Source organism: Patiria miniata, unplaced genomic scaffold (genome assembly GCF_015706575.1).
Source record: "Patiria miniata isolate m_02_andy unplaced genomic scaffold, ASM1570657v1 HiC_scaffold_5, whole genome shotgun sequence".
In the NCBI taxonomy this organism is placed as follows: domain Eukaryota; kingdom Metazoa; phylum Echinodermata; class Asteroidea; order Valvatida; family Asterinidae; genus Patiria; species Patiria miniata.
The window spans coordinates 37,582,541-37,607,567 of NW_024037072.1; the positions used below are offsets into that span (position 1 = coordinate 37,582,541).

General features: G+C 41.5%; 2 protein-coding genes across 2 annotated transcripts; both read left to right on the plus strand.

Moving 5' to 3' along the window:
• The first annotated feature begins 91 nt into the window (after positions 1-91).
• Positions 92-7,075, plus strand: LOC119741427 (cell wall protein RBR3-like). Its single transcript, XM_038217172.1, has 10 exons — positions 92-170; positions 511-708; positions 1,432-1,629; positions 1,935-2,141; positions 4,098-4,295; positions 4,597-4,794; positions 5,090-5,179; positions 5,525-5,722; positions 6,393-6,458; positions 7,011-7,075. Exons 1-10 carry the CDS (start codon positions 92-94, stop codon positions 7,073-7,075), a joined length of 1,497 nt encoding a protein of 498 aa, XP_038073100.1.
• Positions 5,763-8,583, plus strand: LOC119741045 (paraneoplastic antigen Ma1 homolog). The gene is made up of 2 exons (XM_038216651.1): positions 5,763-5,943; positions 6,337-8,583. The coding sequence occupies exon 2, from the start codon at positions 7,310-7,312 to the stop codon at positions 8,555-8,557; it is 1,248 nt and encodes a 415-aa protein (XP_038072579.1). The 5' UTR covers positions 5,763-5,943; positions 6,337-7,309; the 3' UTR covers positions 8,558-8,583.
• Positions 8,584-25,027: the final 16,444 nt, after the last annotated feature.

Sequence of the window (25,027 nt, forward strand, 5' to 3'; positions counted from 1 at the left end):
CTTGAATCTAAATCTCTTTACTGTCTCAGTAATAATTGTTAAAAAGGAAAAGTGAACACTTTTGTTCTGGAACAATGCAGATCCTCAAGAAATGTCTCCCAACAATAACGAAAAGGAGCATCGCCACCTTGGAACTTCGTCTGGAAATGACCTGAATGTTACCACCACAAGTAGGTATCATTGCCAAATGATTGCAAACTGTTTTGTGTTTTCATTTTGGAAATAATATCAACATCGGTTGTTTGTTTTCTTGACAGGATGACAATAGAGAATATCCGTATTCCATTAAATTATCTCAGTCATTTTTCTCTGTTGACCAACAAACTTGTAGAAATGAAATTTCAATGTTTAAAATTCATTGCGAGACCACTTCCGCGAAAAACGTCTCTACAAAGTTGTTTTTATTGATGATTTTTGTTTTTGAATGACTTTAAAACACAATAACATCAGGTCCTCAAAAAGAAAGAAACACATTCTTTAAGAAAGAAACACGTTCTTTATGCTTGGCAGCACCAAAGCCTACATCGATCTCCGTAGCGGGTAGCCCTACCACCGGCAACGCATCCCGTCAAGCAACTGGAAACGAGGAAGCGACGACATCTAGCTCTAATCTTTCGTCACCAGAGTCTGCTTCTGAAGTGTCGCCGAAACTATCCATGAAAGAGAAAGTCACCCAGCATGAGAACTTCATGAGAGTGCCCACAGCAGGTAACCAAATAAGCCACATTTTTTTCAGTACTAATACTCGTACTCGGTACTCGTACTCGAGTGCTACTCCAGTATTTTTTTTTATAGTTTTTTAGCCAGATATGATGTCCTTCTGTCTTATGTCCAATGCTTCAGTACTAATAAATTTGTTGTATTGTAAGACTTGGAACCCTACACCATCTACAAGTTTCAATAATTGTTGTTATATTTCTTGAAGCTAAACCTCTTCACTTTCTCAGTAATAATTGTTCAAAAAGAAAAATTGAACACTTTTGTTCAGGAACAATGGAGATCCTCAAAAAATGTTTCCCAACAATGGCGAAAAGGAGCATCGCCACCTTGGAACTTCGTCTGGAAATGACCTGAAGGTTACCATTATAATCATTGCCAAATGATTTCAGATGGTTTTGTGTTTTCATTTTGGAAATAATATCAACAACTGGTGTTTGTTTTCTTGACAGAATGACACTTATAGAGAATATCCGTATTCCATTAAATTATCTCAGTCATTTTTTCTCTGTTTACCAACAATCTTGTAGAAATGAAATTTCAATGTTTAAAATTCATTCCGAGACCACTTCCGCGTAGCACGTCTCTACAAAGTTGTTTTGCTTCATGATTTTTTTTTTTTGAATGAGTGACTTTAAAACACAATTACCTCAGGTCCTCAAAAAGTAAGAAACACATTCTTTAAGAAAGAAACACGTTCTTAATGCTTGGCAGCTCCAAAGCCTACATCGATCTCCTTAGCGGGTAGCCCTACCACCGGCAACGCATCCCGTCAAGCAACTAGAAACGAGAAAGCGACGACATCTAGCTCTGATCTTTCGTCACCGGAGTCTCCTTCTGAAGTGTCGCCGAAAATATCCGTTAAAGAGAAAGTCGCCCAGCATGAGTCCTTCGTGAAAGTGTCCACAGCAGGTGACCAAATAAGCCACATTTTTTCAGTGTTGTAGTACTCGTACTCGAACTCGAGTGCTACTCGAGTACTTTTTTGGTGTTTTTTGGCCACATCTGATGTCCTTCTGTCTTTTATCCAATGCTTCAGTACTAATGCATTTGTTGTATTGGAAAACTTGAAACCCTTCACAATCTACGCGTAGCAGTAATTGTTTTTTGATAATTGATTTTTTTTAATGAGTGATTTTGAAACACAATCACATCAGTTCCTCAAAAAGAAAGAAACACATTCTTTAAGAAAGAAATACGTTCTTTATGCTTGGCAGCATCAAAGCCTACATCGATTCCCGTAGCGGGTGGCCCTACCACCGGCAACGCATCCCGTCAAGTAACTAGAAACGAGGAAACGACGAACTCTAGCTCTAATCTTTCGTCACCGGAGTTTGCTTCTAAACTGTCGCCGAAAATATCCGTTAAAGAGAGAGTCGCCCAGCATATGCAGCATGAGAACTTCGTGAAAGTGTCCACAGCAGGTGACCAAATAACCCACATTTTTTCAGTGTTGCAGTACTCGTACTCTGTACTCGTACTCAAGTGCTACTCGAATACTTTTTTTGAGTTTTTTAGCCACATCTGATGCCCTTCTGTCTTTTATCCAATGCTTTAGTACTAATACATTTGTTGTATTGAAAGACTTGAAACCCTTCACCATCTACGCGTTGCAATAATTGTTATTGTTATAGTTCTTGAAGCTGTATCTCTTTACTGTCTCAGTAATAATTGTTAAAAAGGAAAAGTGAACACTTTTGTTCTGGAACAATGCAGATCGTCAAAAAATGTCTCCCAACAATGGCAAAAAGGAGCACCGCCATCTTGGAACTCGGTCTGGAAATGGCTTCAAGGTTACAACCACAAGTAGGTATCATTGCCAAGTGATTGCAAATTGTTTTGTGTTTTCATTTTGGAAATAATATCAACATCGGTTGTTTGTTTTCTTGGCAGGATGACGATAGAGAATATCCTTATTCCATTAAACTATCTCAGTAATTTTTTTCTCTGTATAGGAACAATATTGTAGAAATGAAATTTCAATTTTTAAAATTCATTCCAAGACCACTTCCGCGTGCCACGTCTCTACTATGTCGGAAGTCACGTCGCCTAACAGAACCTGTTACCTTGAAAGGCAGTGTTGTAGAACGTGTCACATGTTACAAATATCTGGGTGTCGTAATTGACAATGAATTGAGTTGACATGAACATGTGGATTTCATTGTGAAAAAAATTAATTCTCGCATCTTCTGCCTTAAAAAACTAAATTCGTTCTATGTCGATCGTAGAATTCTGGCAACTTTTTATGACACTGTGGTTGCCAGTGTTTGGGGCTACTGTCTGATATGTTGGGGTGGAAATGTTGGGAAATGTGAGAAAGACCGCAAAGATAGAATTATAAAACAAGCAGGAAGGATTCTTGGGGAGTCGCGGCCGTTAGTGGACACAGCATATGAGGATCGGGTGATCGGCAGGCTCACTATGCTGCTGAATGACAAAAATCACCCACTTCATGACAGGCTTGCTGAACAGCTGATCCCAAGGTTTGGTCGTATGCGGGTGCCATATGCTGCGACAAACCAACATCCATCCTCCCTCATTCCACGTGCAATAGAACATCTCAATCTTATGTTCCAGCGTTAATATGATATTTTATACAACACCTGAATAAATCCCCGTCATCTGATTGGTGAATTGTAGATCACGTGACATATTATTATTCGGTATAATGCACGGTGCGACCATGCGTTATACCCATGCGTTATACCGTTTCACTTTGCGCTTGTTCCATGACGCGGTATTTGCGTGCAAAATGCATGCTGGTGTGCGCGTTCAGCGTAGCGCGTATTGTTCCAAAGAGCCAGCGCTACAGCGTTGGGTTCAAACATTTTCGTGAAGGGTTAGTTCAACATCTTTAAAATCAAAATAAATTGTAGTTTTTAATTTACCAATCAAATGACGAGAATTTATTTAGGTGTTGTATAAAACAAATAACGAATGTTTTACGTTCGTGCGATGGAAAGAATAATTTCATTCGGTGACAGATTGAATGTTCTATTCCACTCGGCTTCGCCTCGTGGAATAGAACATTCAATCTGTCACCTCATGAAATTATTCTTACCATCGCACTCACAAACATTCGTTATTTGTATAATATAAGGATTTTTTTTTCTTTTTGATTGTTCACCGGTTTTTATTGTTCGTGCAATTGTATATGTAACTGTATTTTATAATGTGTCGATGTTGTTACTGTATGCGAGCATTTTAAATTACCCCAGTGGGATATAATAAAGATTATTTAATTTTGATTTGATTTGATACAAAGTTGTTTTTATTCATGATTTTTTTGAATATGTGACTTTAAAACACAATCACATCAGGTCCTCAAAAAGAAAGAAACACATTCTTTAAAAAAGAAACACGTTCTTAATGCTTGGCAGCACCAACGCCTACATCGATCCCCTTAGCGGGTAGCCCTACCACCGGCAACGCATCCCGTCAAGCAACTGGAAACGAGGAAGCGACGACATCTAGCTCTGATCTTTCGTCACCGGAGTCTGCTTCTGTAGTGTCGCCGAAAACATCCGTTAAAGAGAAAGTCGCCCAGCATGAGTCCTTCGTGAAAGTGTCCACAGCAGGTGACCAAATAAGCCACATTTTTCAGTGTTGTAGTACTCGTACTCGAACTCGAGTGTTATTCAAGTACTTTTTGGGGTTTTTTTGCCACATCTGAGTCTTTCTGTCTTTTATCCAATGCTTCAGTACTAATACATTTGTTGTATTGGAAGACTTAAAACCCTTCACAATCTACGCGTTACAATAATTGTTTTTTGATAATTGAATTTTTTAATGAGTGATTTTAAAACACAATCACATCATGTCCTCAAAAAGAAAGAAACACATTCTTTAAGAAAGAAACACGTTCTTTATGCTTGGCAGCATCAAAGCCTACATCGATTCCCGTAGCGGGTGGCCCTACCACCGGCAACGCATCCCGTCAAGCAACTGGAAACGAGGAAGCAACGACATCTAGCTCTGATCTTTCGTTACCGGAGTCTGCTTCTGAAGTGTCGCCGAAAATATCCGTTAAAGAGAAAGTCACCCAGCATGAGAACTTCGTGGAAGTGTCCACAGCAGGTGACCAAATACGCCACATTTTTTCAATGTTGTAGTACTCGAACTCGGTACTAGTACTCGAGTGCTACTCCAATACTTTTGTTTTTTTGTTTTTTTAGCCAGATAGGATGCCCTTCTGTCTTTTATCAAATGCTTCAGTACTAATACATTTGTTGTATTGGAAGACTTGAAACCCTTCACCATCTACGCGTTGCAATAATTGTTATTGTTATATTTCTTGAAGCTAAACTCTTTACTGTCTCAGTAATAATTGGTAAAAAGGAAAAGTGAACACTTTTGTTCTGGAACAATGCAGATCCTCAAGAAATGTCTCCCAACAACAACGAAAAGGAGCATCGCCATCTTGAAACTTCGTCTGGAAATGACCTGAATGTTACCACCACAAGTAGGTATCATTGCCAAATGATTGCAAACTGTTTTGTGTTTTCATTTTGGAAATAATATCAACATCAGTTGTTTTATTTTCTTGACAGGATGACAATAGAGAATATCCGTATTCCATTAAATTATCTCAGTCATTTTTCTCTGTTTACCAACAAACTTGTAGAAATGAAATTTCAATGTTTAAAATTCATTGCGAGACCACTTCCGCGAAGAACGTCTCTACAAAGTTGTTTTTATTGATGATTTTTGATTTTGAATGAGTGACTTTAAAACACAATCACATCAGGTCCTCAAAAAGAAAGAAACACATTCTTTAAGAAAGAAACACGTTCTTTATGCTTGGCAGCACCAAAGCCTACATCGATCTCCGTAGCGGGTAGCCCTACCACCGGCAACGCATCCCGTCAAGCAACTGGAAACGACGAAGCGACGACATCTAGCTCTGATCTTTCGTCACCGGAGTCTGCTTCTGAAGTGTCGCCGAAAATATCCGTTAAAGAGAAAGTCGCCCAGCATGAGTCCTTCGTGAAAGTGTCCACATTAGGTGACCAAATAAGCCAAATTTTTTCAGTGTTGTAGTGTAGCCCGTGCGGTACGCTGAAGTGCGCCCTCAAGCGGTTATGAGACGCGCGTGTACTGTAACCATGGAAGGCGCCATGTTCGCACATGTTTTGGCGAAATTCCCGCAGTGAAATGCCAAGATTCTTGCTAAAAGTCAACTGTTAGTTTGACATTGATTGAAATCCTACAGCTTGTGGCTCTCAGGTGAGAATAAGTGAAGGATAATGGGATGATTATAACATTTGGGGTGATTTTTGATGATAAGTTGTGTTGATAATTGATGTTGAAATTAACGTTACAGAAACAAATGTGAATTGTTTAAATCGGGAGCCAGTTTTAATGCATCTAGAAGAAATAATTGATCTTGTGACCAATATACCTTTCCGTATTAATGAAACCTCAGCATACTGGGATGATTCAAATTAAGTGACATGTTGAGTTGTGTTACAAATTGAACAAGTTTAAAGTGTATTGATGCTAGAAGTTGGGTGGATTATTTGATCTACCGTCTGCTTTGACCCCCTAAGATAAATTGCTTTGTGTAGAGACACAAGCCTTTTGTTAAAGGTACATATTTTGCCTTTCTTTTACTCTCAGGTGTACCCTGATATTTTGGGGATTAACATTGATCCGTATTTTTGCTGCCTGGACAGTCACAGTCTGGAACTCTGCTCCACATCTTGAGTGGATCAAGCCGTTGGTGACTGGACTGGCCACATGTGAGTTTACACATGTTACAATCTTCACAAGGACAGGAATTACATGTACATGTATGCTGTCTGCATAAGGTGAACTACCGTGGGAGCATCCCTCACAACAGTCTATCTCCAAGCAGGAGGGATCTTGTGAAGGAACCGTTTACTGTGTAGCGTATACAGTGACGTTGAACTGTGGTTTTCGCCGGAACTCCACGAAGTGAAGAGAACTGAACTGACTAGTCAATCAACATTTTTGGATTGGGACTTGATAGCCTTAGAGTGACATCAAGAGTCTCAAATATCCTTGTTAGAATATATTTAGGGCCCTAATATTGTCTGTATACCGGTATTTTGTTTTTGTCAGAAAGATAAATGGTTGTTTATTCATAAAGTGTCATTGTTGACCTAAACATTTACATGTAGGCCTACTTAAAGTTTTTCTTGATTATCATCATCAGCGCTGGTGTTATAGATTTTTGATCTAGAGTTCCGTCCAAGTTTTCAAATTAAAGATTTTCTAGTTCAGTACAATTTATAGACTAAGTAGTGGTTTGTTCATTTGTCTGACCCAAGGTGTGTTGACCCCAATGTGGTCCATGTGGCTTACATTTCATGGCGATCTTGCCAGGACCTCGTAGATAAATATTTAAAGGGGCTTGCTCTGTTTCTCTGTTGGAAATAAGCAACAGGGCACACACATTTTTATTCTGGTGTCAGATTGATGGATAGATCACCAACACTGACCGTTGCTTTAGAAGGATTATTTTGAGAGCCATAAGCTGAGAATTGGTATTTTTCTTGTGGTAGGTTTTTAGCAGAGTGCATTTTTGTTTACGGTTTTTTTGTACGCGCGTTGAAATTTTGTGCGAAACATGGCGGACAGTAGCGATATCTTGCAGTTTGGGCGCGATTGGTGCAAGAAAGACGATGTTCGATCGGCTTGCGCTCTTCTTCTTTGCAGTGAGAAACCGTTGTCTTTTTCGACAGAGTCAATTACCAAAGGCCTGGCTAAGAAGGTTAACCGCCTAGTGGGTGTGTCCCGTCAGGAGTGGCGAGGAAAGACCAATCTTCTGTGTGAGTTTGAATGTGAGGTTGGTGAAGTGACCCTCCCTCTTTCAGGCACTTTTAATGTCTCTGTTGACGGCGGGGAAGTGTTTCTGCGAATATACCGTTTGAACACCACTACAAACTTCAAGAGTCGAGTCTTGGTTAAGGATATTATGGAGAATCAGGGTACATCCGAACCCCCGACAAGAGAGACGTCCAGGAGTTCCTTGAGCCACGCCATGTCTTTGTGCACTGTTGGCGGACGGAAACTGCGTCCTTTCTCTGGTCTTAAGACTCCAGCCAAGGACGAGGACAGTTTCGATACCTGGATTGAACTTGTGCAGGGGCAACTTGAGGAGGAACCCGAAGATTGTGAGAAGAGGCGACGCTTGAGGGAGGCTCTCCGTCCCCCTGCTGCCAGTATCATCACCGACCTCCGCCGAGAGTGCCCTCAGGCGACAGCTGATGAATACCTTGCTGCCTTGGAGCTAGCATTCGGAAGTACAGAGTCACCTGAGGAGCTGAGCGTTCTCTTTCACTCTACACACCAACATCGTGGTGAATCGCCTTCAGAGTTTCTCACGCGACTACAGGGTATACTGAGGAAATTGGTTCGAAAAGGTGCAGCCCAAAGGGAGAAGTCAAGCTCACTTCTCATTGAGCAGTTTGCAAAGGGGGTGCTCTTCGACGAAATTCTTCTGGTGAATTTGAGGTTGAAGGATCTCAAGAAAAATCCTCCCTCTTACCTGACGTTGCTGCAGATGGTAAGGAGAGAGGAAGCAGAACAACAGGCTAAGATGAGCCGAAGAGGAGAAGGAGATGTGGGTGTGTTCCCGGCAGACCCTAAACAGGCCAAGAGTCGGACGCAAGTTGCTGAGAGACCAATCAAGCGTAAGCAAAATGAAGCACGCCCAAGATTCTGCTACCGGTGTGGTGAAGAGGGCCACTACAAGACAAAATGCGAGAAACCTGAGAACTTGCAGAAGGTAAATAGCCAACTTATTGCTTTCCTGCAGGGAAACGCCAAGGGGCGACTGGAGGGGGCCAGCCAGAAGCCCAAGCCCGTGAATTAAGGCCTGGTGTTAATTACCACACTGGAACTGACATACCTAAGGGACTAGTTGGAGGAGACATGGTAGAGGATTGCTGCATTGATGGGAACTGGGCCAAGTGTTTGTTGGATTCGGGGTCGCAAGTCACCTTAATATACGAAGGTTTCTTTCGACGCCTGAATAAGCCCTTGTTTCCGATTGAAGATCTAGTGCTTTGGCATGGTGGAGGGGGACAGATACCGTATTTAGGTTGGACCAAGGTGACTATTGGTTTTGATCCAGCATTCTGTGGCACAAGTCGGTCATCCTCCACCCTGGCTTTAGTTGTCCCTGACTGCCGTGGTGCAACACCGTACCAACTAGTTGTGGGTACAAATTCTGGAGCTTTCCGTGGTTGCTACCAACATCTTTTTGACCTGCAGAAAGGGAAAGAGTGCGGTGGCTCTGTCATCAGTGCGGCATGTAGGCGAATCTATGAGGATTTTGAAGTTTCACAGAGGGCAGGACCAGCGGGAAAGGTTGGATTGGTAACATGTCGTACTCGAAATCAGGTGACAGTCCCTGCCAACTCTCAGAAGTACATCTCGGGCACTGTTCGAAATGGATTGGGGAGGCCAGTGACTGTGTTGCTAGATGCTCCTCACCTGCGTAAAATGCCTACCGGTATCAACACTGTTTGCTCTTTAGCACAGATTGGGAATGGTTTCCAAAAGGTGAAGGTCTGCGTGCAGAATCAGACTGATGTGGACCTGCATTTGCAAAGGAACTGTGTTTTGGCTGAAGCATCCCTGCCAGTGTCAGTGAGTAGTGTGCAGCCTGATTTGTGTGGAAGTTCCATCTCCTCAGCAGCGGCACCAGCCCAGATGAGGACGACTAGTGCCACCACTGACATGAACCCAACCCAGAGACAAGAGTCTTCCCAGATTACAGAAAAGGAGTTTAGAAAACTACCATTTGTTTGGGGTCCCATAGACACTCAATGGAGAGACAGAATTCTCAAATTGGCCTATGGTCGATCAGAAATCTTCTCCAGCCATGAGTGGGATGTTGGTTTGACAAACGAAATCCATCATGACATCAGGCTCACTGATGAGTCTCCTTTCCGGGAAAGGTCACGTCGTGTAGCTCCATCTGATTTGCGGGACTTGCGAGACCATCTTCAGCATCTACTAGACATTGGGGTGATCACAGAGTCCAAAAGCCGATATGCCTCACCCATAGTCATTGTACGAAAGAAGAGCGGACAGATGCGTCTGTGTGTGGACTATCGTACTCTGAACTCCAGAACTGTACCTGATCAGTACGTGGTTCCCATCGTACAGGAGGCTCTGGACTGTTTACATGGGTGCAGGTGGTTTTCTGTGATCGACCTCAAGTCGGGGTACTACCAAATACCGATGAAACCTACCGACAAGGACAAGACAGCTTTCATCTGCCCGGCCGGATTTTTCCAGTTTGAGCGGATGCCTCAGGGTGTCAAAGGGGCGCCGGCCACTTTCCAAAGACTCATGGAAAGATGTATGGCAGGCCTGAACTTGGCAGAGGTACTTGTGTACATGGATGACATCATCATCTTTGCTCCCACTTTAGAGGAGATGGAGAAGCGTTTGGCCAGAGTGTTTGATCGGTTGGCCAAATATGGGCTAAAGATTGCTCCTGAAAAGTGTCAGCTGTGTGGTACATCTGTCAAATATCTTGGACATGTAGTTTCAGAAGAAGGTGTAAGAACAGACCAACAGAAGGTGGAGGCGATCAAGTCATGGCCACCCCCGGCTGATGCAAGACAATTGCGGTCTTTTCTTGGAATGGCTGGATATTATCGCCGATTTATTGATGGATATGCCAAGATTGCCAAACCCTTACATGAGTTGGCCGCTGCGCTACAAAGTAAGAGCTGTCCCAAGCGTCAGACCTGTAGTAAGGATACGAGCAGGGGTTTGAAAGTGGTATTCGCAGAAAGATGGACACCTGAGTGCCAGCAGGCATTTCAGGAGTTAAAGGACAAGCTATGTTCAGCACCAGTTTTGGCCTTTGCGGATATGAGTCGGCCCTTTGTACTGCATGTGGACGCAAGTAGGGATGGTCTTGGTGCCATTCTTTGCCAGGAGTCTGATGGTAAGCTGAGACCAGTTGCTTACGCCAGCCGTGGACTGAATCCGTCGGAGAAAAATTACCCAGCACACAAACTTGAGTTTTTGGCTCTTAAGTGGGCCATCGTAGACAAGTTCAAGGATTACTTGTATGCAGCCAAAGGAACCCGGGTATTCACTGACAATAACCCACTAACATATATCCTTTCGTCTGCCAAGTTGGACGCCACAGGGCATCGGTGGTTGGCAGCTCTAACAACCTACGACTTTACAATCCACTACAAGCCCGGTCGTTGTAACAAAGATGCGGACGCTCTTTCTCGACGACCACACAGTGATGCATTCTTGCAGTCTTCAGAGAGGGATCAGGTAGAAAAGATGCATATCCTGGAGGCACGACTTCAGGGTGAGGTAGAGGAGCCTACACCAACTCTCAGTGAGGAGATGGTTGATGCTATTTCCTCCCAGCATCTCTTGGATGCCTCGGGACGAAATGTTCCGGATACTACTGATGTGGAACCAGGCCCCCTCATCTACTCGATGGCCTTGAGTGCCGAGGCTATCCCTGCAGAATATGCAGGTTTTGGTAAGGCAACGACTGTTGAAGGAGATGCTGTAAATTGGGAAAACGAACAGGCTGTGGATGAACACATCAAGCAGGTTGTAGAATTTGTTCTGGCGGGCAAGAAGCCTAAGCAGATCTCAACCTTGCCTGAGGAAGTTCGGCTGATGTTGGGCCAGTTTTCTCGACTTGTCCTACGAGAGCGAGTATTGTATCGTCGAGTTCTTGATGTAAAGGGGAAAGAGTTGTTGCAGTTGGTGCTACCTGTCCATTTCAGAGAGAAGGCTATCATCGGACTCCATAATGACTTGGGTCATTTGGGTGCTGAACGAGTTGTGGCCTTGGCACGTCAACGGTTCTATTGGCCGAAGATGGCGGCTCGCATTGAGAAGTGGGTTTCCAACTGTGCACGATGTGTGTCTTTCAAGACAAACCAAAAAGTGGCTGCTCCCCTGGTAAATATCAAGACGACATATCCCCTGGATTTAGTCTGCATCGATTTCTTAAAGTTGGAACCAGACCGCAGTGGCCACCAGTACATTCTTGTTGCTACTGACCATTTCTCCCGTTATGCACAAGCCTTTCCCACGAAAGACAAATCATCACGCACTGTTGCTAAGATACTTTGGGAGCGATACTTCCTCCACTATGGTCTGCCAAGGCGTATTCACTCAGATCAAGGCCGAGAATTTGACAATAACCTCATCAAAGAGCTAACAAGTCTCTTGGGGATAAAGAAATCACGAACTTCCCCATACCACCCACAAGGGGATCCACAGCCAGAACGGTTCAACCGTACTTTGATAAGCATGCTTGGCACCCTTCCCCAAAATAAGAAGGAAACCTGGGGTAAGTTTGTTACACCCTTGGTGCATGCGTACAACTCAACTCGGAATTCCAGTACTGGATACTCGCCTTATTATATCATGTTCGGGCGAGAGGCAAGGCTGCCTCTTGATATTAGTTTTGGGACTACGCCCGACAGTGTCAACAATAAGGACCATACCAAATATGTATCTGAGCTCAGGCACAGCTTGGAAGATGCCTACAACTTGGCGGCAAAAGAGTCGGCCAAAGTGGCAGCAGCGAACAAACAACGCTATGACCTAAAAGTGAGGGGCAGTGAGTTACAGCCTGGCGACAGAGTACTTGTTCGCAATGTCGGTTTCAAGGGTCCTCACAAGCTAGCTGATAGGTGGAGTGACACTGTGTACTGTGTTGTGGGTCGTCCGAATGACAGTATACCAGTTTACAGAGTGAAGCCAGAGACAGGGGATGGTGCAGTAAAAACACTGCATCGCAATATGTTGCTACCCATCGGAACTCTAACTGGAGAGGACACTTCTCCATCGGTTACGAAACCCCCAGAGAAGCCAATGACAAGACAGCGAGTGAAGCAGAAATCTTCCTCATGCCTTCCGTCGTCCCCAGATGACGGTAGCGACAGTGATGATTATGGCTCTGACCATGAGGATCACAATATCATTACTGTCTGGCCCCGTGACCAAGTTGACGATCCGGTATCACCACTGCCTGTGGGTGATCACGAGGTGGAAAGAACTACAGAGGAACATCCGGATGAGCAGGACAGTGGGATTCTCACCGTACATGACACGGGACAGAGAGACATACCTCCTTGTCCAAACCAGTTGGATCCTGATGCTGAGGCATTTGTTCCCAGTCCATCTGGTTTAAAGGACATGTCTGTTGATCTTGGACCTGATGAGACATCATCACGAGAAAGTGGTGCAGAGCTCCCTCCCGATGACCTGAGTGAGACAAAGCTGCAACCTAAACCAGTAACCTGGGCTAGCAAAATACCAGATGAGTTTGGTAATCCAGATAACTGCCACTTGGAGGCAGAGCCTAGTATGATGGCTGAAGAAAGCCACTTGCCACTATCGACAGACAAAAGTGCGACCCAGAGTGAGTGTCCCAGCCCTATACTCGATAGTCTTCCCGAAGCTGACGAACTGACACCCCAGTTCGGTAGCGAGGTAGACATCGGTGCCGAAGTTGAAGTTGGCACCTGTGGCTCTCCAGATGCAAGTAGTTTGCCTGAAGCAGAGGTTCCTGTACCAGGAATGTATATCCCTGCTGGGGATCTCTCTAGGGAAACTGCTACTACAGGACCCAGCAGTGAGAGTGAGGTGAATGGGTCCCGACCCTCAAGAGAGCGGAGACCCCCAAGGCGGTTCACTTACGAAGTGCTTGGCCAGCCAGTGACTCATCAGTTGCAGGCAGGTGTTTGGAGTCACTGGATCCCAGAATTTATTATTCCTACGTTCCTCACTGCAAGGAAGAGTTGCATCGGGACGCTGCAACACGTTTAGGAGGGGGGATGTGTAGCCCGTGCGGTACGCTGAAGTGCGCCCTCAAGCGGTTATGAGACGCGCGTGTACTGTAACCATGGAAGGCGCCATGTTCGCACATGTTTTGGCGAAATTCCCGCAGTGAAATGCCAAGATTCTTGCTAAAAGTCAACTGTTAGTTTGACATTGATTGAAATCCTACAGCTTGTGGCTCTCAGGTGAGAATAAGTGAAGGATAATGGGATGATTATAACATTTGGGGTGATTTTTGATGATAAGTTGTGTTGATAATTGATGTTGAAATTAACGTTACAGAAACAAATGTGAATTGTTTAAATCGGGAGCCAGTTTTAATGCATCTAGAAGAAATAATTGATCTTGTGACCAATATACCTTTCCGTATTAATGAAACCTCAGCATACTGGGATGATTCAAATTAAGTGACATGTTGAGTTGTGTTACAAATTGAACAAGTTTAAAGTGTATTGATGCTAGAAGTTGGGTGGATTATTTGATCTACCGTCTGCTTTGACCCCCTAAGATAAATTGCTTTGTGTAGAGACACAAGCCTTTTGTTAAAGGTACATATTTTGCCTTTCTTTTACTCTCAGGTGTACCCTGATATTTTGGGGATTAACATTGATCCGTATTTTTGCTGCCTGGACAGTCACAGTCTGGAACTCTGCTCCACATCTTGAGTGGATCAAGCCGTTGGTGACTGGACTGGCCACATGTGAGTTTACACATGTTACAATCTTCACAAGGACAGGAATTACATGTACATGTATGCTGTCTGCATAAGGTGAACTACCGTGGGAGCATCCCTCACAACAGTCTATCTCCAAGCAGGAGGGATCTTGTGAAGGAACCGTTTACTGTGTAGCGTATACAGTGACGTTGAACTGTGGTTTTCGCCGGAACTCCACGAAGTGAAGAGAACTGAACTGACTAGTCAATCAACATTTTTGGATTGGGACTTGATAGCCTTAGAGTGACATCAAGAGTCTCAAATATCCTTGTTAGAATATATTTAGGGCCCTAATATTGTCTGTATACCGGTATTTTGTTTTTGTCAGAAAGATAAATGGTTGTTTATTCATAAAGTGTCATTGTTGACCTAAACATTTACATGTAGGCCTACTTAAAGTTTTTCTTGATTATCATCATCAGCGCTGGTGTTATAGATTTTTGATCTAGAGTTCCGTCCAAGTTTTCAAATTAAAGATTTTCTAGTTCAGTACAATTTATAGACTAAGTAGTGGTTTGTTCATTTGTCTGACCCAAGGTGTGTTGACCCCAATGTGGTCCATGTGGCTTACAGTAGTACTCGTACTCGAACTCGAAAGCTACTCTAGTACTTTTTTGTGTTTTTTGGCCACATCTGATGTCCTTCTGTCTTTTATCCAATGCTTCAGTACTAATGCATTTGTTGTATTGGAAGACTTGAAACCCTTCACAATCTACGCGTAGCAGCAATTGTTTTTTGATAATTGATTTTTTTTAATGAGTGACTTTAAAACACAATCACATCAGGTCCTCAAAAAGAAAGAAACACATTCTTTAAGAAAGAAACACGTTCTTTATGCTTGGCAGCACCAAAGCCTACATCGATCTCCGTAGCGGGTAGCCCTACCACCGGCAACGCATCCCGTCAAGCAACTGGAAACGACGAAGCGACGACATCTAGCTCTGATCTTTCGTCACCGGAGTCTGCTTCTGAAGTGTCGCCGAAAATATCCGTTAAAGAGAAAGTCGCCCAGCATGAGTCCTTCGTGAAAGTGTCCACATTAGGTGACCAAATAAGCCAAATTTTTTCAGTGTTGTAGTACTCGTACTCGAACTCGAAAGCTACTCTAGTACTTTTTTGTGTTTTTTGGCCACATCTGATGTCCTTCTGTCTTTTATCCAATGCTTCAGTACTAATGCATTTGTTGTATTGGAAGACTTGAAACCCTTCACAATCTACGCGTAGCAGCAATTGTTTTTTGATAATTGATTTTTTTTAATGAGTGATTTTAAAACACAATCACATCAGGTCCTCAAAAAGAAAGAAACACATTCTTTAAGAAAGAAATACGTTCTTTATGCTTGGCAGCATCAAAGCCTACATCGATTCCCGTAGTGGGTGGCCCTACCACCGGCAACGCATCCCGTCAAGCAACTAGAAACGAGGAAGCGACGACCTCTAGCTCTTATCTTTTGTCAACGGAGTTTGCTTCTGAAGTGTCGCCGAAAATATCCGTTAAAGAGAGAGTCGCCCAGCATAGGCAGCATGAGAACTTCGTGAAAGTGTCCACAGCAGTGGACCAAATAACCCACATTTTTTCAGTGTTGCAGTACTCGTACTCTGTACTCGTACTCAAGTGCTACTCCAATACTTTTTTTGAGTTTTTTTAGCCACATCTGATGCCCTTCTGTCTTTTATCCAATGCTTGAGTACTAATACATTTGTTGTATTGGAAGACTTGAATCCCTTCACCATCTACGCGTTGCAATAATTGTTATTGTGATAGTTCTTGAAGCTGTATCTCTTTACTGTCTCAGTAATAATTGTTCAAAAGGAAAAGTGAACACTTTTGTTCTGGAACAATGCAGATCGTCAAAAAAAGTCTCCCAACAATGGCAAAAAAGAGCATCGCCATCTTGGAACTCGGTCAGGAAATAGCTTCAAGGTTACAACCACAAGTAGGTATCATTGACAAGTGATTGCAAATTGTTTTGTGTTTTCATTTTGGAAATAATATCAACATCGGTTGTTTGTTTTCTTGGCAGGATGACGACAGAGAATATCCTTATTCCATTAAATTATCTCAGTCATTTTTTCTCTGCATACCACCAATATTGTAGAAATGAAATTTCAATGTTTAAAATTCATTCCAATACCACTTTCGCGTGTCACGTCTCTACAAAGTTGTTTTTATTAATGATTTTTTGAATGAGTGACTTTAAAACACGATCACATCAGGTCCTCAAAAAGAAAGAAACACATTCTTTAAGAAAGATTCACGTTCTTTATGCTTGGCAGCAGTAAAGCCTACATCGATCTCCGTAGCGGGTAGCCCTACCACCGGCAACGCATCCCATCAAGTAACTAGAAGCGAGGAAGAACCGACATCTAGCTCTAATCTTTCGCCACCGGAGTCTGCTTCTGAAGTGTCGCCGGAAATATCCGGTAAAGAGATAGTCATCCAGCATGAGAACTTCGTGAAAGTGTCCACAGCAGGTGACCAATTAAGCCACATTTTTTCAGTGTTGAAGTACTCGTACTTGGTACTCGTACTCGAGTGCTACTCCAGTACTTTTTTTGTGTTTTTAGAGTACTCGTTCTCGTACTCGAATGTCAAAGTACTAGTACTAAAAAATGACCTTGGAACTTCGTCTGTAAATGACCTGAATGTTACCGCCACAAGTAGGTATCATTGCCAAATGATTGCAAATTGTTCTATGTTTTCATTTTGGAAATAATATCAACATCGGTTGTTTGTTTTCTTGACAGGATGACAATAGATAATATCCGTATTCCATTAAAGTATCTCAGTAATTTTTCTCTGTATATCAACAAATTTGTAGAAATGAAATTTCAATGTTTAAAATTCATTCCGAGACCACTTCCGCGTAGCACGTCTCTTCAAAGTTGTTTTTATTTATGATTTTTTTTTGAATGAGTGACATAATATCAACATCGGTTGTTTGTTTTCTTGACAGGATGACGACAGAGAATATCCTTATTCCATTAAATTATCTCAGTCATTTTTTCTCTGCATACCAACAATATTGTAGAAATGAAATTTCAATGTTTAAAATTCATTCCAATACCACTTTCGCGTGGCACTTCTCTACAAAGTTGTTTTTATTAATGATTTTTTGAATGAGTGACTTTAAAACACGATCACATCAGGTCCTCAAAAAGAAAGAAACACATTCTTTAAGAAAGATTCACGTTCTTTATGCTTGGCAGCAGTAAAGCCTACATCGATCTCCGTAGCGGGTAGCCCTACCACCGGCAACGCATCCCGTCAAGTAACTAGAAGCGAGGAAGCAACGACATCTAGCTCTAATCTTTCGCCACCGGAGTCTGCTTCTGAAGTGTCGCCGGAAATATCCGGTAAAGAGATAGTCATCCAGCATGAGAACTTCGTGAAAGTGTCCACAGCAGGTGACCAATTAAGCCACATTTTTTCAGTGTTGAAGTACTCGTACTTGGTACTCGTACTCGAGTGCTACTCCAGTACTTTTTTGTGTTTTTAGAGTACTCGTTCTCGTACTCGAATGTCAAAGTACTAGTACTAAAAAATGACCTTGGAACTTCGTCTGTAAATGACCTGAATGTTACCGCCACAAGTAGGTATCATTGCCAAATGATTGCAAATTGTTCTATGTTTTCATTTTGGAAATAATATCAACATCGGTTGTTTGTTTTCTTGACAGGATGACAATAGATAATATCCGTATTCCATTAAAGTATCTCAGTAATTTTTCTCTGTATATCAACAAATTTGTAGAAATGAAATTTCAATGTTTAAAATTCATTCCGAGACCACTTCCGCGTAGCACGTCTCTTCAAAGTTGTTTTTATTTATGATTTTTTTTTGAATGAGTGACATAATATCAACATCGGTTGTTTGTTTTCTTGGCAGGATGACGACAGAGAATATCCTTATTCCATTAAATTATCTCAGTCATTTTTTCTCTGCATACCAACAATATTGTAGAAATGAAATTTCAATGTTTAAAATTCATTCCAATACCACTTTCGCGTGGCACGTCTCTACAAAGTTGTTTTTATTAATGATTTTTTGAATGAGTGACTTTAAAACACGATCACATCAGGTCCTCAAAAAGAAAGAAACACATTCTTTAAGAAAGATTCACGTTCTTTATGCTTGGCAGCAGTAAAGCCTACATCGATCTCCGTAGCGGGTAGCCCTACCACCGGCAACGCATCCCGTCAAGTAACTAGAAGCGAGGAAGCAACAACATCTAGCTCTAATCTTTCGCCACCGGAGTCTGCTTCTGAAGTGTCGCCGGAAATATCCGGTAAAGAGATAGTCATCCAGCATGAGAACTTCGTGAAAGTGTCCACAGCAGGTGACCAAATAAGCCACATTTTTTCAGTGTTGAAGCACTCGTACTTGGTACTCGTACTTGAGTGCTACTCCAGTACTTTTTTGTGTTTTTAAAGTACTCGTTCTCGTACTCGAATGTCAAAGTACTAGTACTAAAAAATGACCTTGGAACTTCGTCTGTAAATGACCTGAATGTTACCGCCACAAGTAGGTATCATTGCCAAATGATTGCAAATTGTTCTATGTTTTCATTTTGGAAATAATATCAACATCGGTTGTTTGTTTTCTTGACAGGATGACAATAGAGAATATCCGTATTCCATTAAAGTATCTCAGTAATTTTTCTCTGTATATCAACAAATTTGTAGAAATGAAATTTCAATGTTTAAAATTCATTCCGAGACCACTTCCGCGTAGCACGTCTCTTCAAAGTTGTTTTTATTTATGATTTTTTTTTGAATGAGTGACTTTAAAACACAATCACATCAGGTCCTCAAAAAGAAAGAAACACATTCATTAAGAAAGAAACACGTTCTTTATGCTTGGCAGCATCAAAGCCTACATCGATCTCCTTAGCGGGTAGCCCTACCACCGGCAACGCATCCCGTCAAGCAACTAGAAACAAGGAAGCGACGACATCTAGCTCTAATCTTTCGTCACCAGAGTCTGCTTCTGAAGTGTCGCCGGAAATATCCGTTAAAGAGAAAGTCCCCCAGCATAAGAACTTCTTGAAAGTGTCAACAGCAGGTGACCAAATACGCCACATTTTTTGTTCAGTGTTGTAGTACTCGTACTAGGTAATCGTACTCGAGTGCTACTCCAATACTTTTTTTTTGTTTTTTAGCCAGATATGATGCCCTTCTGTCTTTTATCAAATGCTTCAGTACTAATACATTTGTTGTATTGGAAGACTTGAAACCCTTCACCATCTACGCGTTGCAATAATTGTTATTGTTATATTTCTTGAAGCTAAATCTCTTTACTGTCTCAGTAATAAATGGTAAAAAGGAAAAGTGAACACTTTTGTTCTGGAACAATGCAGATCCTCAAGAAATGTCTCCCAACAATAACGAAAAGGAGCATCGCCATCTTGAAACTTCGTCTGGAAATGACCTGAATGTTACCACCACAAGTAGGTATCATTGCCAAATGATTGCAAACTGTTTTGTGTTTTCATTTTGGAAATAATATCAACATCAGTTGTTTTATTTTCTTGACAGGATGACAATAGAGAATGTCCGTATTCCATTAAATTATCTCAGTCATTTTTCTCTGTTTACCAACAAACTTGTAGAAATGAAATTTCAACGTTTAAAATTCATTGCGAGACCACTTCCGCGAAGAACGTCTATACAAAGTTGTTTTTATTGATGATTTTTGATTTTGAATGACTTTAAAACACAATCACATCAGGTCCTCAAAAAGAAAGAAACACATTCTTTAAGAAAGAAACACGTTTTTTATGCTTGGCAGCACCAAAGCCTACATCGATCTCCGTAGCGGGTAGCCCTACCACCGGCAACGCATCCCGTCAAGCAACTGGAAACGACGAAGCGACGACATCTAGCTCTGATCTTTCGTCACCGGAGTCTGCTTCTGAAGTGTCGCCGAAAATATCCGTTAAAGAGAAAGTCGCCCAGCATGAGTCCTTCGTGAAAGTGTCCACATTAGGTGACCAAATAAGCCAATTTTTTTCAGTGTTGTAGTACTCATACTCGAACTCGAAAGCTACTCTAGTACTTTTTTGTGTTTTTTGGCCACATCTGATGTCCTTCTGTCTTTTATCCAATGCTTCAGTACTAATGCATTTGTTGTATTGGAAGACTTGAAACCCTTCACAATCTACGCGTAGCAGCAATTGTTTTTTGATAATTGATTTTTTTTAATGAGTGATTTTAAAACACAATCACATCAGGTCCTCAAAAAGAAAGAAACACATTCTTTAAGAAAGAAATACGTTCTTTATGCTTGACAGCATCAAAGCCTACATCGATTCCCGTAGCGGGTGGCCCTACCACCGGCAACGCATCCCGTCAAGCAACTAGAAACGAGGAAGCGACGACCTCTAGCTCTTATCTTTTGTCACCGGAGTTTGCTTCTGAAGTGTCGCCGAAAATATCCGTTAAAGAGAGAGTCGCCCAGCATAGGCAGCATGAGAACTTCGTGAAAGTGTCCACAGCAGTGGACCAAATAACCCACATTTTTTCAGTGTTGCAGTACTCGTACTCTGTACTCGTACTCAAGTGCTACTCCAATACTTTTTTTGAGTTTTTTTAGCCACATCTGATGCCCTTCTGTCTTTTATCCAATGCTTGAGTACTAATACATTTGTTGTATTGGAAGACTTGAATCCCTTCACCATCTACGCGTTGCAATAATTGTTATTGTGATAGTTCTTGAAGCTGTATCTCTTTACTGTCTCAGTAATAATTGTTCAAAAGGAAAAGTGAACACTTTTGTTCTGGATCAATGCAGATCGTCAAAAAAAGTCTCCCAACAATGGCAAAAAAGAGCATCGCCATCTTGGAACTCGGTCAGGAAATAGCTTCAAGGTTACAACCACAAGTAGGTATCATTGACAAGTGATTGCAAATTGTTTTGTGTTTTCATTTTGGAAATAATATCAACATCGGTTGTTTGTTTTCTTGGCAGGATGACGACAGAGAATATCCTTATTCCATTAAATTTTCTCAGTCATTTTTTCTCTGCATACCAACAATATTGTAGAAATGAAATTTCAATGTTTAAAATTCATTCCAATACCACTTTCGCGTGTCACGTCTCTACAAAGTTGTTTTTATTAATGATTTTTTTGAATGAGTGACTTTAAAACACGATCACATCAGGTCCTCAAAAAGAAAGAAACACATTCTTTAAGAAAGATTCACGTTCTTTATGCTTGGCAGCAGTAAAGCCTACATCGATCTCCGTAGCGGGTAGCCCTACCACCGGCAACGCATCCCGTCAAGTAACTAGAAGCGAGGAAGCAACGACATCTAGCTCTAATCTTTCGCCACCGGAGTCTGCTTCTGAAGTGTCGCCAGGAATATCCGGTAAAGAGATAGTCATCCAGCATGAGAACTTCGTGAAAGTGTCCACAGCAGGTGACCAATTAAGCCACATTTTTTCAGTGTTGAAGTACTCGTACTTGGTACTCGTACTCGAGTGCTACTCCAGTACTTTTTTGTGTTTTTAGAGTACTCGTTCTCGTACTCGAATGTCAAAGTACTAGTACTAAAAAATGACCTTGGAACTTCGTCTGTAAATGACCTGAATGTTACCGCCACAAGTAGGTATCATTGCCAAATGATTGCAAATTGTTCTATGTTTTCATTTTGGAAATAATATCAACATCGGTTGTTTGTTTTCTTGACAGGATGACGACAGAGAATATCCTTATTCCATTAAATTATCTCAGTCATTTTTTCTCTGCATACCAACAATATTGTAGAAATGAAATTTCAATGTTTAAAATTCATTCCAATACCACTTTCGCGTGGCACGTCTCTACAAAGTTGTTTTTATTAATGATTTTTTGAATGAGTGACTTTAAAACACGATCACATCAGGTCTTCAAAAAGAAGGAAACACATTCTTTAAGAAAGTACTTTTTTGTGTTTTTAGAGTACTCGTTCTCGTACTCGAATGTCAAAGTACTAGTACTAAAAAATGACCTTGGAACTTCGTCTGTAAATGACCTGAATGTTACCGCCACAAGTAGGTATCATTGCCAAATGATTGCAAATTGTTCTATGTTTTCATTTTGGAAATAATATCAACATCGGTTGTTTGTTTTCTTGACAGGATGACAATAGAGAATATCCGTATTCCATTAAAGTATCTCAGTAATTTTTCTCTGTATATCAACAAATTTGTAGAAATGAAATTTCAATGTTTAAAATTCATTCCGAGACCACTTCCGCGTAGCACGTCTCTTCAAAGTTGTTTTTATTTATGATTTTTTTTTGAATGAGTGACTTTAAAACACAATCACATCAGGTCCTCAAAAAGAAAGAAACACATTCATTAAGAAAGAAACACGTTCTTTATGCTTGGCAGCATCAAAGCCTACATCGATCTCCTTAGCGGGTAGCCCTACCACCGGCAACGCATCCCGTCAAGCAACTAGAAACAAGGAAGCGACGACATCTAGCTCTAATCTTTCGTCACCGGAGTCTGCTTCTGAAGTGTCGCCGGAAATATCCGTTAAAGAGAAAGTCCCCCAGCATAAGAACTTCTTGAAAGTGTCAACAGCAGGTGACCAAATACGCCACATTTTTTGTTCAGTGTTGTAGTACTCGTACTAGGTAATCGTACTCGAGTGCTACTCCAATACTTTTTTTTTGTTTTTTAGCCAGATATGATGCCCTTCTGTCTTTTATCAAATGCTTCAGTACTAATACATTTGTTGTATTGGAAGACTTGAAACCCTTCACCATCTACGCGTTGCAATAATTGTTATTGTTATATTTCTTGAAGCTAAATCTCTTTACTGTCTCAGTAATAAATGGTAAAAAGGAAAAGTGAACACTTTTGTTCTGGAACAATGCAGATCCTCAAGAAATGTCTCCCAACAATAACGAAAAGGAGCATCGCCATCTTGAAACTTCGTCTGGAAATGACCTGAATGTTACCACCACAAGTAGGTATCATTGCCAAATGATTGCAAACTGTTTTGTGTTTTCATTTTGGAAATAATATCAACATCAGTTGTTTTATTTTCTTGACAGGATGACAATAGAGAATGTCCGTATTCCATTAAATTATCTCAGTCATTTTTCTCTGTTTACCAACAAACTTGTAGAAATGAAATTTCAACGTTTAAAATTCATTGCGAGACCACTTCCGCGAAGAACGTCTCTACAAAGTTGTTTTTATTGATGATTTTTGATTTTGAATGACTTTAAAACACAATCACATCAGGTCCTCAAAAAGAAAGAAACACATTCTTTAAGAAAGAAACACGTTTTTTATGCTTGGCAGCACCAAAGCCTACATCGATCTCCGTAGCGGGTAGCCCTACCACCGGCAACGCATCCCGTCAAGCAACTGGAAACGACGAAGCGACGACATCTAGCTGTGATCTTTCGTCACCGGAGTCTGCTTCTGAAGTGTCGCCGAAAATATCCGTTAAAGAGAAAGTCGCCCAGCATGAGTCCTTCGTGAAAGTGTCCACATTAGGTGACCAAATAAGCCAAATTTTTTCAGTGTTGTAGTACTCGTACTCGAACTCGAGTGCTACTCGAGTACTTTTTTGTGGTTTTTTTTAGAACTTCGTGAAAGTGTCCACAGCAGTGGACCAAATAACCCACATTTTTTCAGTGTTGCAGTACTCGTACTCTGTACTCGTACTCAAGTGCTACTCCAATACTTTTTTTTAGTTTTTTTAGCCACATCTGATGCCCTTCTGTCTTTTATCCAATGCTTCAGTACTAATACATTTGTTGTATTGGAAGACTTGAAACCCTTCACCATCTACGCGTTGCAATAATTGTTATTGTGATAGTTCTTGAAGCTGTATCTTTTTACTGTCTCAGTAATAATTGTTCAAAAGGAAAAGTGAACACTTTTGTTCTGGAACAATGCAGATCGTCAAAAAAAGTCTCCCAACAATGGCAAAAAGGAGCATCGCCATCTTGGAACTCGGTCAGGAAATGGCTTCAAGGTTACAACCACAAGTAGGTATCATTGACAAGTGATTGCAAATTGTTTTGTGTTTTCATTTTGGAAATAATATCAACATCGGTTGTTTGTTTTCTTGGCTGGATGACGATAGAGAATATCCTTATTCCATTAAACTATCTCAGTCATTTTTCTCTCTGTATACCAATAATATTGGAGAAATGAAATTTCAATGTTTAAAATTCATTCCAAGACCACTTCCGCGTGCCACGTCTTTACAATTTGTTGGAAGTCACGTCGCCTAACAGAACCTGTTACCTTGAAAGGCAGTGTTGTAGAACGTGTCACATGTTACAAATATCTGGGTGTCGTAATTGACAATGAATTGAGTTGGCATGAACATGTGGATTTCATTGTGAACAAAAATAATTCTCGCATCTTCTGCCTTAGGAAACTAAATTCGTTCTATGTCGATCGTAGAATTCTGGCATCTTTTTATGACACTGTGGTTGCCAGTGTTTGGGGCTACTGTCTGATATGTTGGGGTGGAAATGTTGGGAAATGTGAAAAAGACCGCATAGATAGAATTATAAAACAAGCAGGAAGGATTCTTGGGGAGTCGCGGCCGTTAGTGGACACAGCATATGAGGATCTGGTGATCGGCAAGCTCACTATGCTACTGAATGACAAAAATCACCCACTTCAGGACAGGCTTGCTGAACAGCTGATCCCAAGGTCTGGTCGTATGCGGGTGCCCTATGCTGCGACAAACCGACATCCATCCATCTTTATTCCTCGTGCAATAAAACATCACAATCTTATGGTGGTCCAGCGTTAAT